Source organism: Mus pahari, chromosome 1 (assembly GCF_900095145.1).
Source record: "Mus pahari chromosome 1, PAHARI_EIJ_v1.1, whole genome shotgun sequence".
NCBI lineage: Eukaryota > Metazoa > Chordata > Mammalia > Rodentia > Muridae > Mus > Mus pahari.
The window spans coordinates 63,065,340-63,084,393 of NC_034590.1; the positions used below are offsets into that span (position 1 = coordinate 63,065,340).

The 19,054-nt window shown below is 37.1% G+C and overlaps 1 protein-coding gene across 23 annotated transcripts in view; it reads left to right on the forward strand.

The window, feature by feature from the left end:
* Positions 1-19,054, forward strand: part of Dlg2 (discs large MAGUK scaffold protein 2) — a 1,883,913-nt gene that overhangs the window by 1,402,648 nt on the left and 462,211 nt on the right. For all 23 annotated transcript variants that reach the window (XM_029535332.1, XM_029535281.1, XM_029535286.1 and 20 more), the window contains one exon: positions 8,992-9,128. In XM_029535332.1, the coding sequence (XP_029391192.1) occupies positions 8,992-9,128 (137 nt within the window). The remainder of the gene's footprint in view (positions 1-8,991; positions 9,129-19,054) is intronic.

The following is a 19,054-nucleotide window of genomic DNA, read 5'->3' on the forward strand; positions in this document are numbered from 1 at the left end:
GACCAATCATAGTTCATACCTTTAAGCATTTTACCATCTATATAGTCTCCATATCTTATTTAATTAAACCATCCTACAGATCAGAAAACAAACCTATTGAGACTTCAAATATTCGTTAAATATTTTCAATTATGTCACAGATTATTTTTGAAGAGCCAACTAACTTGGTTATAGTGTAAAATTAACCTTTGTTTGAGTGTCTATGTGAGATACACTATACAGATGAAAGGGTTTGATACCAAGAATTTTCATTCACAGTAAGACAGTTTGTGAGAAGGCAAAGAAAACTGATTGTAGTTGCTGTTACTAAAGATCTTAGCTGTGCCCCACAAAACCTCCTCAGGGAGCCTCAGTCACTAGAGCATTTCTAACATGTCCTTTAATTTTTACATAGCAAGCACATAGCTCTGGGTTTAAGCTCCAGCAATACATCCAAACTGAAATACAGAAAGGAGAAAGATATATAAAGCAGTATATGTGGTTAGTGCAGAGTATTTTTAATTTGGAGTGATGGAGATTAGGAAGGGCTTGTAAACAAGATGTTACTGAACAAAGCTTTGTCTTTGTATATGGAAACATACCATGATGCACCTAGGTACTTTCAGGTGTTTTGGCTTGGTTTCCACAGCAACCTCTCTGCCAACCGGAAAATCCTCATCCAATTTTAACATATAAAAAAATAGCTTTATAGCTTTGTAACAAGATGTTATTTTTTATTATTTTGTGTGAAAGGTGTCTTGATACCTTGAAGTCAGTTTGTGAAGTATTTGGATATCAATTGTAATGTGTAATGCTTGCATTGCAAATGGCAGGTAATTTTAACCTGGAAAATCCATACTTCTGTGATGGCAGGTAGAGTGGTAGCTTATTACTGAGGTTATATTTAATTTCATAACATTGCAAAATATTCCACTTAGGGTATGGTAAAATAGACTGAACCACTAGGAGAACATATCTGTAGGAGAAGTATGAAACTGTCCCAAACCCCCAGAGCATTCCTGTGGTTTGAGCAAGCTGTTTGATTTATAACATTCAATGAAAACTGGTCAGTGATCGTTCTTTGACTGAATAAATAGCTAGACTGTCTAGCCTTGATAATTCCTTGTGTTCTTTTAGGGAGAATGTTAACATGGTTTCCATGAATTCTGATATTACTTACCATAGTAGTTGATATGTTAAAAGTACTTACTATAACGTATTCTAAGAATTTTAGTCGGAAAAAAAATGAACTAAAATATATGTATCTCTGCTAATGTGGAATGTTAGATATTTAAAATCATATGTATGTCATGTGCCTATTTGCTCACTGAATGATTTAGTAGACTTGGCCCACAATAATCACTAGGTTCTCAACACTGAGCTCAGTAGTGTGTATCATGCAGCCCCTGTTCTGTGGGATCATGTAATTTATTGAAAGGTGGGAGGCAGAAAGAATAGCAGCACACATAAGAGACCAATTTGTGAGATTCCTCTATTTTCTGTGCTACTAAGAATTTTTGAAGAATCTTCAAAATGCTAATGTTCTAATTAATTTATCTGTTTTAAGCCTTAATTAGATAACCATTACAGAACCTTTTGTGCAAATTTGGTGTATTTTTCTAGTGAATTGCATGATTTTGGGGCAACTACTTAAAATTTTCCAAAACTTTCTTCAGTTCTTTGACATCATTAATTTCCTTATTCTTGGTTAATGACTGTCATTTCTTGTCAAAAAAGCTGAAGATGTGATGGTCTTTACTGTCCTGCCATTATGCCTAGAGTCCTCATGTTTATCTTTGTCATCTTTTTTTCTTTTACTTCTGATCAAGTCGAGTTTGTAACCTTCTGGGTTCCTTCATATGTCACAGGTTGACTGTTATTTACTGTATCAGTAACTGAGCAAATAGAACCAAGCTTCAAGTTCAGGAAAATTGTCTGTAAGAGAATAAAGCAGAAAGTCATAGACAGAGATGCCTGATGTCCTCCTCTGGACTCCATGTGCACACATGGGCAGGCACAGAGGCGTTTACACACACATAAGACACATATGCAAGGTAAGCCATCAAAGAAAACTGAAATGAAGTCAGATAAGTTAAAGAAATAAGATAATATTATACAGTACCTCTCAACCTGTGGGTCAAAACTCTGCATATCAAATATTAACATTATGATTCATAACAGTAACAAAATTACAGTTATGAAGCAGAATGATATAATTTTATGGTTGGGGGCCACCACAACATGAGGAACTGTGTTAAAGAGTCACAGTATTAGGAAGGTTGAGAACCACTGATTTAAAGATAGAAGTGTCAGCTACACCAGTGATGTAATAAATTCAAAGGAATATCAAGTTTGCAGGACCTGTGTGTGAAAACTCAGGGTAATTGACTGAGCTGTTCACCTGATGGAACTGTTTATAATTTATACAACTACACTCACTACAGGAGGAGGGAACATTAAAATAACTTGCATATGGCAGTGTATTCGTAAGACTGTCATTTAAAAAGAAAGATCTGTATATAATAAATATTACCACTCAGGCCCTGGAGACCAGAAGTTATAGTCATTTCCTAACACTGCCACAACAAAGCACTACAAAGTGGATGGTTTAGAACAGCACAGATATATTCTGACAGGCCATGAGGCTACAGATCTTATGTGAAGGTGGCAACGGGTTGATTCTTTTCAGAAGACCCTGAGGGGCAAGGGTGTTCAAGTCTTCCCAACTCTTAAGATCACTGAAAATCTTTAGTATACCTTAGTTTATAAATCTATTTTTCCAGTATCAACTTCCATCATCCCTTGAATTCTTCCTGTGTATTTTGGTGTCTATATTTCCTGATTTTCTCAGGATTAAGGCATAAATCTATCCAGACTAAACTCGCCTTAATTTGTCTCCACGATGAAACTGGTCCTAAACAACCACACTGGCAGGTGTTAGGGGCTTTTTACAGAAGTCGTTCGTACCATGATGATGCCATGGACATAGACTGTGCCATATGAAATGAGGAGAATGAGATTGAGGAGATTCAGTCAATGAGGTTAGGGGACTATATGTCAATCACTGTTCACAAGCATCTGCTCTTAGAAGAAAGGCTGTTATGAGTTCAAGAAAATATCTTTTTACATAGGAAAGAATAGCCAATCCCAGTTGAGGAGATAAAGGAAGCCCGGGCAATTTCCTAAGAGGACAGATGCAGGTTTAGAAAACAGCGTGTACATGCTCCTTTGAGTCAGAGAAAACAGCAAACATGAAAGTGATATGTCAAAAGTTTCTGTGAATCTCATGAAATAGGTACTGGGGGGACAGTCTTCAGCTGTAAGACCCTGTAAGGCATACTGAGCTCTGCAGAGAGTTTTCAAAGGACCACTTTTTCCATTCCAAAACTTTTGTGTTTTGAATCTAGGAAAAAAATCCAAAGAATAAGCAAATTGGTTTTGACTTTTAATTACAAAGATCCACTGTAACCAAAGGGATTCATTCATCTTGCAAATAAAAATAAAAGGCACATCCTTGGCTATTTTAAGCAGGTTTTTCTGTCTAAATGTAAAGAGATGTCAAATGGTCTGTTATCAGTACTGAGCAGACACATGACTCGAATTTCTTTTCTGTTCTTTCTTTTTAACTGGCTTGTGTGTACATTTAAATATTAAGTTGCCCTCGAGGGGAAGTGTGTTCTGAGGCAGGCCAGCCAGAGTTCAGGGCCAATTCACTGTTTCTCCTTCAATAAAAACATGTGTAGAATGTGTAGAATATCAATAGTGCTCTCTCTATAAAGCAGTAAACACCCTCAGTGGCAGATCCTAAGTAAGCTGTGACAGAACCAAGCTGTTTAATAATATCCAATTGTTTGGAGAAGCCCTCAAGGGATGTCCCAGTAAAATCACATAAAACGATGTTGAAGCAAGATATTGAATGGTGCTCAGCTACCGCAAGGCTCAGTGCTTTACACCCACAAGGAAAGCGTGGACACATTGTGATCATATGACATTTTGAAGTATTTCATTTTATTCTGACCTTCCCAAGCACAGTATCAAGTTATGCTGCCAGGACTTCAGCTTGAGTCCCGCCTCTCACCGACACCGCCCCCTCCGTGTAGGCAGACAACCACTGAGAGCCTGAGCTGCGCTCCACTCACTGTCTTCTCTAGTTATACAGTGAAGAAGACATTCTCTATGGGAACAGGTCAATTAAAGGTATTAGTAAGCTTCGTGTGTTGCTTCCCAGTACTTGCGTCTTCTATGCTGACATGTGTGATGAAGTAAATTCAGGAATACATTAAAAATCGGGAGTGAAGACAGCTTTTTTTTAATTATTAAAATTTTCTTTATTTACATTTCAAATGCTATCCCGAAAGTTTCCTATACCCCTCCCCCCCCCACCTCTGCTCCCCTACCCACCCACTCCCACTACTTGGCCCAGGCCTTGCCTTGTGCTGGGTCATATAAAGTTTGCAAGACCAAGGGGCCTCTATTCCCAGTGGTGGCCGATTAGGCCATCTTCTGCTACATATGCAGCTAGAGACACAAACTCAGGGGGTACTGGTTAGTTCATATTGTTGTTCCACCTATAGGGTTGCAGCCCCCTTCAGGTCCTTGAGTACTTTCTCTAGCTCCTCCATTGGGGACCCTGTGTTCCATCCAATAGCTGGCTGTGAGCATCCAGTGAAGCCAGCTTTACATAATAAATGGAATCCTAAAATTCTACGGGCGCAAACATAGTTTTAGTTACTTAGGGGATTAGCCGTTTGAGTTTGGCATTTCTTTATCCTTTATGGGAGCCCAGAAATATCTGTTAATTTTACCTACTTTTGCGATTTGATTAAGTAAGGATTTCTGTATTAGTTTTCTGTGTAGCCAGCTAGTAGGAATATTTAGTTTTCATTTTAATGACCAAGGTGCCCACTGTGGGTGGTATAAAGGTGAGCAATACCAAGTCTTTTCACTGAATGGAGTTTGTAATTGACTCCTTTCATGTTCTAGAGTTATGTCGTTATCATGAAGTCTTTTTAAAAAACCAGTAGTCAATGAGAGCTTTTATTTCCTAAAACCAGTGATTTTTGGCATTGCTGACTGAAATATATATACAATTCTATTGTACTGCCTTGGTCGCTGTAGTTCATCATAAGACCGAAACATGCTGTCCTAAGGATGTTGTTTCTGTGCCAGGTTCAGGAAAGCTGGGTTTTATTGGTGCTATCATTCAGTTATGTCTGGAATCCAGAGGGAGAGTTGGGGACAAAGGTGAATTCTCTTTTATGAATTCTCCTTCAACCTAAGATGAAGCTGAAATGTTGATCCTTTGTTGCTCATTTTCAAGACCCTTTAAAAAGCCACACTTCTCTCAACACCTCTGCCACTTCATACCCCTCCGGTCAAAAGTATTTTAAGTGTCTGATTTTCTCAGCAGCTGAAGGGGCTCAGGGAAAGCAGGGGATTGTATTTATCCAGAATCTATTATGTGTCAATCTCTGTAGGATATAGAGTGTCTACCCTTTTACTTCAGATGAAAACATCTGAGAAAGGAATTTCCACAGTTGTTAGATAAAGAAGGCGGGATGAGGCACTGTCTCTGATGCTGCCTTTTCCCTGCTTACAATTGGCATAAACTCTGAGCAGACTGGTGGTAGGAAGCTGATTGGAGCTCTCCTAAGACAGAGGTTTGCCTCACATACTCACTGGTTCCACTGTCTGCTCAGTGTTCTGCCCCTCACTAATTCAAAGTCACCAATCTTCCCTTTAGAGGGAGGGTTTTTTTTTAAGATACCTGTGCCTCTCTTTCTCCTTTCACAATCATTTGTGCTTTCTCTCACTGAGAATATACTTACACTGAAACTTCCCTGTCCAACTTTTCTCTGTTTACACAATATAAAACAAAAATCCAAGTCATTTTAGACCTTGAATTTTCACCATCCATATATATATATATATATATATATATATATATATATATATATGAATATCTGATAATCTCACCTTTTTGGAGGCCGTGTTAGGAAAATCTCATGTGCTCAAGAATCCCAGAGCAGCCTTGGATACAGACACGGCCTATATCACAAATGGAAAAGGTGACTTATTACAAGGTAATAAATGCTAAGAGAAAACAGAGACTGGTAAGGGGGTATGTATGTTCATTCCTTTTCCTATTACTGTGATAAAGCTCCCTAACAAAAGCACCTCAGGGGAGAAAGGCTTATCCACCTCAAGATTCCAGGTTGAAGTCCATCATTTCAGGCAAATCAAGGTGGTAGAAACTTGAAGTAGCTGGTTACATTATATTTTATTCAAGAGCAGAAAACAATGAATTAATGCTATGCTTAACTCACCTTCTTCCCTTGTATAGAATCAGGCTCCAATCCCAAAGAATACTGCCCACCTTTAGACTGGGTCTTTCTACATCAATTAACATAATCAAGTCATTGCTCCACAGATATAGCCAAAGGCAAAACTGATCTAGACAGTTTCCTATTTAAACTCTCTTTCAAGGTGATTCTAGATTGTATCAACTTGATAATCAACTCTAACCAATGGAGTGTACAGTTAAGAACACTATTTAATAGAAAAATCAGATTTGGACTTATAGAGAAATTTATATTTGAGTAATGCCTTAAAGGAGTACTCTAGCCAGTTTATTTGTATTGTAGCCATGTTAAATAGAACAGGATAACTATCTTGGTCAAAATGGACAGAAAGTGGCTTAAAAATACATATAATAAATGTGCATGGACATTTATGCTCATAATCCTAGCACTTGGAAAGTAGAGAGTGAAAGGCCAGAACCCAAGTCCAGCTTTGGCATCATAAAGAGTTTGAGGCTGTCATCCTGTGCTACATATAACACAAATTTCTTGCCTCAAATTAGGAAAGCCATAGAATGTATTTAGGTGATGTTGGTTGTATGAATGAATGTGTGGGTGGATGGATGGATACACGCATACATGGATGCATGTATGCATTGATGCATGAGTGGATGAGAGTGCATTGAATCTTAAAACAGATATGGATTTTTATGTGTAATAAACTGGTTTTCTTTACATACGCAGTTTCACATTATATACCATACTGATCTGAATAGCTGGAATATGTGTAGGCATTATACACATACCTATGTTTTCAGTTCCCAGAAGGCTGAGGCAGGAAAATCACGAGTTTAAGGACAGCCTGTGCAAAACATTGAAACCCTGTTTGGAAGTGCCAAAATCATGAAAGAATTATTACCTGAAAATAGTTGACAATTATTCAGTGAGGATTGGATTAAAATGTATTCATATATCATTAAAATGTGAGAAATGGTTCGTTGTGTGCCATCAGAAACATTCTCTGGGTCTCAGAGGTTTGTGTTCCACAAGCATCTGACTTCACCTTGAATAGGTCATTAAATAAAAAGAAGTATATAAACCTAATTTCAATAAATAAATAAATAAATAAATAAATGAATAACAAAGAAGGAGGAGGAGGGCGAGGAAAGTTTTCAGCTGGTGTATTTATGTCTACAGTGTTCACCGTGATTTCATGGTCTTTGTAGAGTCTTCAACTTCAAATGTCAGCTCTATAGTTATTCTCTTTGTGGGACTTAATCTTCTTTATGGTGGTAATGTGTTCCATAGCTCCTGGAAACCAAGATTGTCTTTGGCATTTATTGCTGGTCTAGTGGATGTAAATCAGAGCTCTTAGATATGTGTTTAACCTTTTCCTTTTCTACATTTGGAATGACCTCTGTTATGCTACAACTGAAGTAGATTGCATGTGAAAATGCAAGTGTTGAAGGTATATTTTTAAAATATTCTTATACTCAGTAAGCCAGTGAATTTACAGTTTTGGACAACCTGAGCTAATTATGTGTTTTAAAGTCCATAGGAAAAGCCAACTTATAGACATTTTATTTATTCTTTGGCCGTTGTTTTAAGTCCTAGGAAGAAAAATGTATTTGTGGTTCAATGAGGGGAATGTAAAGCATCAATAAAGAATAATTACTCACCTCAGTAGAAAATTAGATAACATTTTTTAATTGCCCTATCAATTTGGAACCAGTTTCCATTATTTTAACAACTAGTATAGTTTGTTTAACAATACCGTTGCGTTTTTAATATAATTCGATGGTGTAACTTTATAATTCACTATGTTGTCATTTTGCCCTTGTTTATACTGTCTTCAGAGGATATGTTTAATTTACTCTATATTAGTAATCAAAAGCATAATGAAATACAGTTTATGGTTATAAAAACATTTTTCATTATCATATAAAGTATCAAAAATATTATGACAGCTTTATCAGTTAGTTTATGTGTTTGTGTGTTTGTGTGTGTATGTGTATGTCTAAGTCAAGAAACACAAACCTCTGTCTTTAATTCCAATGGGCTTTAATTATTCTTTTTCTGAAACTTTTAGTAACTTGAATGTTATTTTTATATATACTATAAGCATTATACTGAATACATCATCAGTCATATTCACAAAGGGGCTATCAATCATTTCCTTACACTTACTTTATAGTCAGTAGTCATTTTTTTCTTGCTGTATCTTCCCATAGTTAAATAAAAATAAGCGTTTTTGCAAACCAGAGTAAAACTCATTGCTTAAAATGTAAGAGTCCACGTATAAAATGATCTTATATATTTGCCATTCATTATAAAAGGAGAAGTGAAAGTGTCTTATTTAATATTCTTGAGACTCTTGACATAAATATACATCTCTCACCTTGAAGGGGATAAAAGCTGTATCCTTTACTGTATCCTTGTTACACCAGTCATCATAAGCTCATTAGCTGGAAATAGTACTGGTTGATGTCCAGTCATCAATTAGGACAAAACTAAAATGCACACATGAGTGCCTAAAAAAAAAATCTTAGCTTCTTTAGCAAAAATCAGTAAGCCCTTCAAATATTTAAAGAGCAACAATGATTCCAGTAGAATCCGTGCTGCCATTTATTAAGAAGAAATGTACTAATTACTTGTCAGTTGTTTATGTATAGCTAATCATATTTGTTTTTTGTTTTCTGTTCCTCTCCTCCAGGTTTAGGCTTCAGTATTGCTGGAGGGGTGGGGAACCAGCACATTCCTGGAGACAACAGCATTTATGTAACAAAAATTATAGATGGCGGAGCTGCACAGAAAGATGGAAGGTTGCAAGTAGGAGACAGACTGCTAATGGTGAGTGTGACTCATGAAAACTGTGTACACATGTATAAGCCTCTTCTTTCTCCCAGTGTGACTGGACTGTCTTAACTTGGGAAGCTATACCAAAATACCCTAGAATAGATGACTTAAACAAAAGAAATTTATTTTCTCAGAATTCCAAAAACTATTACTTCGTTTTTACTAGGGCACTCCTCCAGGTTTGCAAAATGACCACCATCTGAGTACCTCTCACATGCCCATTCAATGTGCTGAGTGAGAAATAGATTTTTTTTTTTTTTGAGTATAGAGTAGAGTTTATTCAGGGCATAGGGAAGGAAGTTGAGCATGTAGTAGAGGCAGAGAAAGGCAGAGAGAGTAGAGGTCGGCCATGAGCATGTGGAGAGAGAGGAGGAAAGGGAATGGGGGGGGGCAGGAAGAAGATTCTTCTTCTTCTTCTTCTTCTTCTTCTTCTTCTTCTTCTTCTTCTTCTTCTTCTTCTTCTTCTTCTTCTTCTTCTTCTTCCTCTTCCTCTTCCTCTTCCTCTTCCTCTTCTTCTTCTTGTCTAGCAATCTTATTAGATTATGACCTTTCCTTTAACTCATTTAACTTTGATTATATACCTGCGCAGCAATAGCCATAAGCCAGCAGCTGGACTGCCAAAAGGGAAGGGAGCCTCAGACAAAGCCCTAGTGACAGGCCACCATACCTAGGTATTTTGGCCAGTACCTAAAACAAAAGAGAGATAAAGATGAAAAGGGAAAGCAGGCAGACTTAGCGGTGCAGCATGATAGAAGCTCCACGAGCTGTTCCATCCAGGAAAGGGCTTTGGGGAAGGAAAAGTACATTATCTCATTAAGGAGATAATTATTCCTCCCATCTCTTTAGCATACTCTCAAATGAATCCGGTTTTCATGAGCAATGGTCTTCTGGAAACCCAGAGGTGGAGTCAAAAAACCTATTATGCGGTAAGAGTTTATCCAAAGCTCCAAGGGCTCCCAAGCCTAATGTCTGTCTAACGATTTAAGATGAATTATATCTCCAAGGTGCCACTATCTCCTCTTCCTTTATGAAAAGTGTTATCAGAAGAGTGGCGTGCACAAGTCACCAGAAAGATCATTTCATGGTATATGTAAACTTGGGAGATAAAGCATCAAACTTTTCTGTAGGTTATTCTTACATTCCTAGGCTCTAGGGAGACTGTTTAATCCCTGTGGTCTAAATTCTGGTTGTGAATAGCCTTTGTGCTGAATTCATCTCCCTATATGGTATATATTAAGTTTCATAAACTCCTTATACTTCTTTATAAGGTAACATTTATTTCCCGTGGCAGAATAATTTCAAAACAAAAGAAAACAGGTGTAGAGAAATTTCCTAACTCAGCCATAATTGAAGATGAAGGGAACTGGCTTTGCAGACGATTCAACCTGGCTGTCCATCCATGTTCATCACATCAAATAATACTTATATTAGCATATAATATTTCCCTTGTACTGGATGGCATTCATTTCATTGATCTGTCAGTTGATTCTGTCTCTCCTCCCTTTGATTACAATTTAGTTAGTAGTTTAATGAGTATCTCATCCAACTACCATTTGCCAAAGAGTAGCTAGTTTTTAGGAAGGACCTCTTCTGTGAGAAAAACATCCAGTCAAGTTGTACAGGCTAAAATAAGAAAGGAAGGAAAAAAGGAAGGGAGGGAGGGAGGGAGGGAGGGAGGGAAAAAGAGACAGGGAAAGATGGAGTAGGAAATGGAGGGAGTAATAGAGGAAAGAAGGAAGGGAGGGAGGGAGGGAGGGAGGAAGGAAAGAAGGAAGGAAGGAAGGAAGGAAGGAAGGAAGGAAGGAAGGAAGGAAAGGAAAGGAAAGGAGGGAGGAGACAGAGGAAAAGGTACCAATAAGACCCCTTCGGTCACACTTGCTACTCAGGGCTTCCAAATTCTTGACCACCTAAAGTCACCACTGTTTTCATTCTCAAGAGGCTATGAAACTTTTGTTTCTTTGAATGCTTTGGATATTGATCTTTTAATGCTGCATTTTCAAACGAGAAAAAATATATTAGGTACTTAAGATATAAATAACTTTTGCTTATCATATAAACTTAATTACTTAAAATATTGACATTAGAATAAAGTGTGAAACCATCTTCTACATTGAAAATAAAGAGGAAACTTTTAAGAAATGGCTACCTTAGGACAGGTTTCAACTTTTACATACTTAGAGCTCAGATGTAACTTTCCCCGCATTCCTTAGTCTGATGTCATTGTAAAGTCATGCTAGACCTGCCTGTTGATTTTTTGAAGATGGGCCTAAATCTCTAGACATATTTCTAAAGTCTAAGAATAAAAAGGCCCCTATATCCATATAACTATACCAATGATTTTTTCAAATGCCATGGTTTTTTCCATGATAATTTTTGCATTCATTGTAAATATAATAATTTCAAAAATAGCTATGACATAATTCTTCCCTGTTTTTAAGTGTTAAGGAATGAATGTGTTTTTTTTTAAATGAACCTTCCACAATAATAGTTCCCTTCTGTCCTATATAAGGAAAACCATAATTAGTACTTCCAAGGCAACCGACAAGTAGAATCTGGGAATGAAAGAAAATTATTCACTTTAAAATGTTCTGAAAGAAAAAAGAATGACCCTGGGAGAGAAACACAAACAAAAAAATAATTAGTGATGCTACCCTGAACACCAATTATCTTACTTCAGCCCCCAAGATATGTTACTGCTCCCCTATCACTCTGTTTAACCCCTACTTTATAATGTCTTTTATCATACTCTTCCTCTCTTCTCTCCCCAAAGGAAGTGCACATGATTTAGACTCTGTGACTTACCAGCTGCAGCATTCTAAATATGCCATTCTTTCTGAAGCTGTTTACCCCACTTCCTTCCTTTGGTCCTTAGGAAAACGTCCCCAATATATTACCCATCAGAGTACTTTAAGTACACTGGCACGAAAATGAAACTCCATATTGGGCTACTGCTTGCATAGCAAAATCCTGAGAAGGGCAACAAATAAAAATTAGTTTATATTGAACTCCCATTAGTTTTCTTAGGCTTTGTGGCTACAAGGTTCTAAGTCCACAGTTCTGAAAGTCTCCAATCACCTAGTAACTGAGACTGCAGCCTTGAGAGAGCAGCATGGTCATATTATCCTCCTCCTTGGCTTCACACTTATGGGAAGTTCATGTTGAGCATCTCCTAATTCATACTATATAGAGTATATAGTTTCTTGTAAGAAAGTTCTTATGTGGAGACAGTCAGCTTGGAAGACTGGATTGTACAGAGGCTAGAAGCTTCTAAGCCTAGTTAGAACAAAGAAAGAAATGCTCTGGGCTCAGCCCAAGGTATTCTCACAACTTGGGTATGGCTCTCATCTCATCCCTCCATGTGAGGAAATAAAAGCAACGTTTACATAGCTCCTCAATAAATAAATAAAAAAGAAAGAAAAAGAAAAGGAAATTCTTATGTTTCAGAATTTAAATCTTAAATGTTATTTTTGTTTGTAACCTCACAATCTCACAGAAAATCAACTGTGTGAAGTGATATTTCATTTCTGATGGGACCCTTTAAGAGTGGAGAATGTAATACTTCCCCACAGATACATTCTAGATACGAACCACCATCACATATATTTTTTCTCATTGCATTGAGAATTATTTTCTATACTTTTCTCCCTTTATATTCCTGCCCTTAGAAATGGCAATGACCAATCCCCTTTTCATATATATGTACAAGTTTATACTGCCATATCTTCACTGCCCAATCTTAAGATTTCATATCCTCAGACCTTGCATAAAGTTTACTCTTTTAAATTAGTTACCTTATTTACATTTCACATGTTATCCCCTTTCCTAGTTTTTTTCTCTGAAAAATCCCTACTCCCTACACCCTACCCCTGCTCACCAACTCACCCACTCCTGCTTCCTGGTCCTGGCATTCCCCTACACTGAGGCATGGAGCCTTCTTCAGATCAAAGGCCTCTCCTCCCACTGATGACCAACAAGGCCATCCTCTATACGTATGGAGTAGAAGCCTTGAGTCACTCCATGTGTACTCTTTGGTTGGTGGTTTAGTCTATGGGAGCTCTGGGGTCACTGGTTGATTCATATTGTTGTTCCTCCTATGAGGCTGGAAAGCCCTTCAGTTCCTTGGGTCCTTTCTCTAGCTCCTCCATTGGGGACCCTGTGCTATGTTTACTTTTTCTATCCAATTATTTACCATAAGACAGGTGGTTGATCACTGGGGAACAGTCACTACAAACTGAGGGGTTTTTTTAGATAAGGGAGTAACAAAAAGTCAAATTTGACACCTGTGTATCTTTCATCATGAAATCTGTGAGCAAGAAAAACCTGTCTGTCGTGTTAATAAGAGATCTGGTAGTCTTAACTAGTAAATGTGTTGCCAAATGAGCTAACACAGTGGTGAATTACCTTGGGGTAAGGAGTTAGTTGCCTGTTCTTTAGCTGTCAAGATACAATTAGCTTAGCCATCAATGTAATCAGTGACATGAGAAGCATACATTATAATCTAGATGTCATATATTAATTAAAATGACAGAAGTGAGTCTATATTCCATTACTTAAACAGTTCTCCCATGTCTCTGCGGTCTCCATTGCAACGCAGCCAGAGGCAGTCCGGCCATCAGGCCCAGAAGAAGAGAGGCTTTTGTCTGTGGAGGAGGAACATGAGAGAGATGACTTCACCTACTCTTACCCAATATGAGACATTCAATTCTCCGGGTGTCCCCTGTTTGTCCACAGTTTATGCAGAACACTGGCAGTGTATAAGGCATAGGGTCAGTATTGTACAGTAGTTTGTGTGTCCCAATACAGGTAGAGTCCTTTGTTGGTGTGCCCATATCTTTTTGGAGACCTTCTGGGGAATGGGAGGTGGGTCACTGTTAGGATTTAGGAGTCTCTGTCTGTCATAGCAAGTTTAAACATTTAATGCCATATTCACCAGATCTCTTACAGGATTGAGAACTAGTATCTAATAAGCACGTCTGAGTTAGACAGTCTATGTCTTTTTCTGACTAGGTAGATGCTGGGTAGAACATAAAGAAATTACCAACATTTGTTATCACACATTTATTTTTTTATTAAAAATTTTCACTAAAAAACATCTTTGGGTTCCTTACTATCTTATTTTCTACATTTAAAGACCTAGGCAATTTTACACAAATTATGCTGTAAAGATGAATAATACTGTCTACTTTGCCACAAGCTCATAGTGTCTGAAATGAGGTTATATGGCCAACTAATTGTCTATTTTATGGTCACCCAAATATCTGGTATGTATTGTATAATTCCATGTAATATTTTTAATGTCCTTTGCTTCAAGGCATTGAAATTTTTTGTCTGTTTGTTTAATTGCCAGAGATAGCAGGTGCTTGTGGCTTACACAGGAAACTTACTGTTGAAATCCGAGTGAATAGATTATTACTTAATCTTGAATATCTTGAGACAGATGGTCAAAAGCTGGCATCATTAAAGTTTGGGGTTTTTTTAATCTTTCATATACTTCCATACAGTGTTTCTTCTTAAACCTTAGCAAGATGCTCCTCAGAGCCAAATATATTATAAAAATGTAAACTTTTTTTTTACCATCTCTGCATAAAATCCCTGAGACTTAAAATCTAGTATCATTTGTCATTTTTACATCAGTAACATTAGTTGTTGGTTGTCAAGCTACTTGTCACATTAGAATTTAAGGTTTAAAAATCTTACACTTTCCCCTCTATAACCTCTACTTGACATTTAAAGAAAAACTGTCAGTAAGAGAATTTATATACTTTTACAGAGAATGAATTCGTCTCTTCTTTCCTTAAAAGGGAAGTAGTAAAGGAAGGAAAGGATGATAGATAAATGAATGCATAGAAGTCAAGTGGAAAAACACTGGACTCAGACTTTGAGGAAGTATGTATTAGTCATGGGTAGACCCTAATCTATCAAGTCACTGTAGGCAAGCTGAGGGCATCCTTGTTCACTTATTTTGATTTTTGTACCATACTATCATTACTATGTGCCTTAAATTAGCATTTCCCACTATGTGTTTTTAAACATTAGTACATTTCCTATGTTATTTTAAAGGAATCTAAACATTTTTTCAGGTGTTTCTCAACCATTCGATATTCTTCAGTTGAGAATTCTTTAAACCATAAAAGATTAGAAAATTCTGAAATGTGTATGTGCTTCTATTGAGGCTCCTGAATAAACATATAAGAAGCATATTAAAACAATAAATTAGCATATAAAAGTGATATTAGCAGCATGTGAAAATCAACATATAAAAAGCATTACAAAGATCTTAGTAATCAACTAAGGAAATATTTTTACTAAATCTATTCATTTCAACCTTATTTCTCATGGAATCCTTTCATTAAAAGGATACTTATAAAACACTCGCAGCTAGAATTCAGTGGAGCATACTCTGGGATGTATAAAAGGTTTTTTGTTTTACTTCTAAGCTACGGAGATGGTAAAGACATCAAATAAGTTTAGGGAGTAGAAAAACCCCCACTTTTTCTGAATGAATATTGGTTGTAAGGACTTAAATTGGTTAACTTTTGGATAGCTTTATAAAACTGCCTGGTGTTATTTAAACATCAGTAACAATTGGCGTTATACTGAAGACAATGCAAATATGTGGAAATTATCTGAGTGAGAAGCAGGACATCCACTGGTGGTGGCAATTCACCTTAGATAAGCACATGAGCTCTAATCCTTCCATCGTCAATGACTTCAATGCTTCCACAGGTCAAACAACTGTGCATAGAGAAGCATGCACTGCTCATACTTGCCCTCAGGAGATAGTCAGGGTACTTGCCACACTGTTCTCAACTGGAGTCAGAAAATTCCCAAAACTATGTAACTAGTAAGTCATGAAACTGGATACAGGCCTACAAAATGATTCCCTAATGGCTATGTTCCATTCACCCTCCAATTCAATGACTCCGGTTCTTAGTCCCATTCATATACCAGGATCTCATGGTTAGCTTCTGAGCACCATGAATTCCCAGTCCTCAATCAATCCCAAATAAATAAGAACCTCTCTGACACAGAGGTTATAGTCATTTGGGTTTGTTTTCCAAATGATTCTCACATGGGACCTAGGACAAAACCGATCCAACCTTAAGCTAACCCAGCCTGAGCCCGCTCCCCACTGACACTGCTCCCCTAAGGGCAGCAGTATCAATGTGTAGTCACCTACGGTCACCTGGAAGGCTTTTGGAGTAGTTCCTATTTCTCAGACTCCTTTCTAGTTTATCTCAAATGCCATAACTTTTACATCAACACAACTCCATTGATTTAGTTTAAGGATTAAATCTTTCCTGTTGATTTATTTTTTTATGTTGCTTATATCCTTGTTTACATAACTTTCTCTACAGGTATTATATGTCATTCAATTATTAGTAGTATTTTTTGTAGTCTCTGGGGATTTAACAAAGCTCATGAATGCTATGTAACCACTTGGCCACTCAGCTACCATGTATCCGATTCCAATAGTGTGGAGTCTTCCAAAGTTCAAGCACTAATACTGATCTATCACTCTTAATAGTTTTAGCCTCTCCATATACTGCTTACTAGTTTTATAAAAATTAACTACTGATTTGATTTCTTTTGTTGTTGTTGTTGTTTTATGGTGGTAAGAACTGAACACAGGGCTCTGTATATATAAGGCAAGTATTGCATCACTGAGCCAAAATTGATTTTAATAACACCCCCCACTAGTAAAGCACAAAAGTTGCCTCTAGTACACGCAAGTATCTTTAAATGGCATATATATATATATATATATATATATATATATATATATGAATGAAGGTTCCTATTTTCCTATTGCTGTGATAAATCTAGAACCTGAAACAGCTTAGAGGGGAAGAGTTTACTTCATTTTGCAACTCCCTTGCCACTCTCAAATTACACTCCATCCCAGAAGGAAGTCAAGCATGGTGGGAACATGGAGTCAGGAACAGAAGCAGAAGCCATGGAGGAGGGCTGCTTACTAGCTTGCTCCTTGGACCACAGGCCCAAGGGTAACATCATCTCCAGTGGGATGGTCCCTCCCACATTTATTATTAATCAGGAAAATGTCCCCATAGACTTGTCCACAGGCCAGTCTAGCAGGGATATTTTCTCAATTGAGGTTTCCTCTTTTCAAATGACTCGAGTTTGTATCAAGTTAACAAAAAAAAACAAAACAAAACAAAACAAAAATACAAAAAAATAAAAAACAGGACATTGTGTTCATATATTTTACACAACACAAGAAATAACCATAAATGTGGTCACTATTGATGAAATAGCTTCCTATGCCTCACGAATTGCCCTGAGCATCACACTGCCCTGTCCTTTTAGTGACCAGTAACATGGAGGAAGCTTCAGCCAACAAAAGGAAGGATTAAGAAATGTATGAAGGATTTCTGGGGGAAGAAAGTCCATCCGGCTGGAGCTCTGATTGTGCCTTAGAGGCTGGGGGGACCCAGGGCTCCCTTTCCTTCTGAGGGGTTTTAATATGTATGTCCCTACCTGGCCCAAACTGAACATCCAATGCAGTTGCCTGAATAACCTTCAAGCTTCTTCGTGCCCTCTCTGATTAACACAAATAGAAAGCAGGACTCAGCACGGCTGCCCCACTCCTTCTGTAAGTAGGGACTTCTGATCCTGATGGACATGTCATAGTCATTATTTTACAGCATATTTAGCTCATTTCAAACCTTGTTAAGGGCCAGGAATTTATAATGATCACGTGGAAGAATGCAAAAAAAAAAAAAAAAAAAAAAGAATATAATTTTGTCATTCATCTTGTAAAGAGTAAGGGCAGATAAAGGTAAGAAGAGACACTGCAGGAGCAGGGTTGAGCGCAGTAGGGGTGACAGCATCCTCCCAGGAAGAAGCTATTTCTAGAAGCAGGCTCAGCAGCAGCTCAGGGTCTGACTATGATTATTTGGTTTCTATCTGCATAGCATTTCTTTTATACAGGGTTTCTGCAAGTTCATGGTATCATTCTTTCCTCCCAAACACAAACGACCAAATAAACACAAGCATTATCTTCACTTGACACATGAAATTCCAAGTAAATGAATTGGGAGACTCAAAAAAAAAAAAAATCATGAACCTAAAAACTGAAACCTATCTAGTCATTCTCAAAATCACCAGAGAAGCATTGTCTTTGACACTGTGATATATAACTGCATTTAATCATGAATCCTTTTGATAAAGTATTACCATACACAACACAAGGAGAATTGAGCAGGTCCTCCGTTCCTGAAAATACTCAGATTTAAACAAGTTTAACATATGGTTAGTGTTTCTGATCAATTTAAATTGCACATAAGATGCAGCCCTCTTCATTGCTCAATGTCAGGTCTCTCCTGAGATTGCCTTATGCTGTGTTGTGGCAATACACTGAGAAGAACCAGAGACTTAGACTCAACTTAAAAATCAGATTTAATGAATGTATTCTTAGTGGTAGCAGAGAGAAGAGAGCCCTAGAGCATGCAAACAGCGTGCAGTCTTTGGTCTCCCTACTTAGCTTCCATTCTTCTTTATTTAAGTTGCTTTTGTTTTGTTTTGCCCAAAACTTAATCTTGTTATAAAAATACTGATGAATATTTACTGTTGCAAAAATTAAAACCAAAAAAAAATATTGATTAACCAAAAATAAGCATACCCTCATATTTCCTATTTATTAAGATTTATTATTTCAGAAGGAATTTTATTATCAACAGTTTCTTTCAATATACTATAAAGATTTCTGTCATGGGGTTATACAGTTTTATTTTCATACCATTGATATTACTGCATTGGATTGATTTTCTTAATTTATTTCATGATCTAATAACCAGCTACTCTGTCTCCCTTTTAAAAGTTTAACACTGGAGCTTAGGGGTTTTCTCCAGGTTCTGAATCACATATTTCTTTATATTATCTTTTTAGATAATCCTACG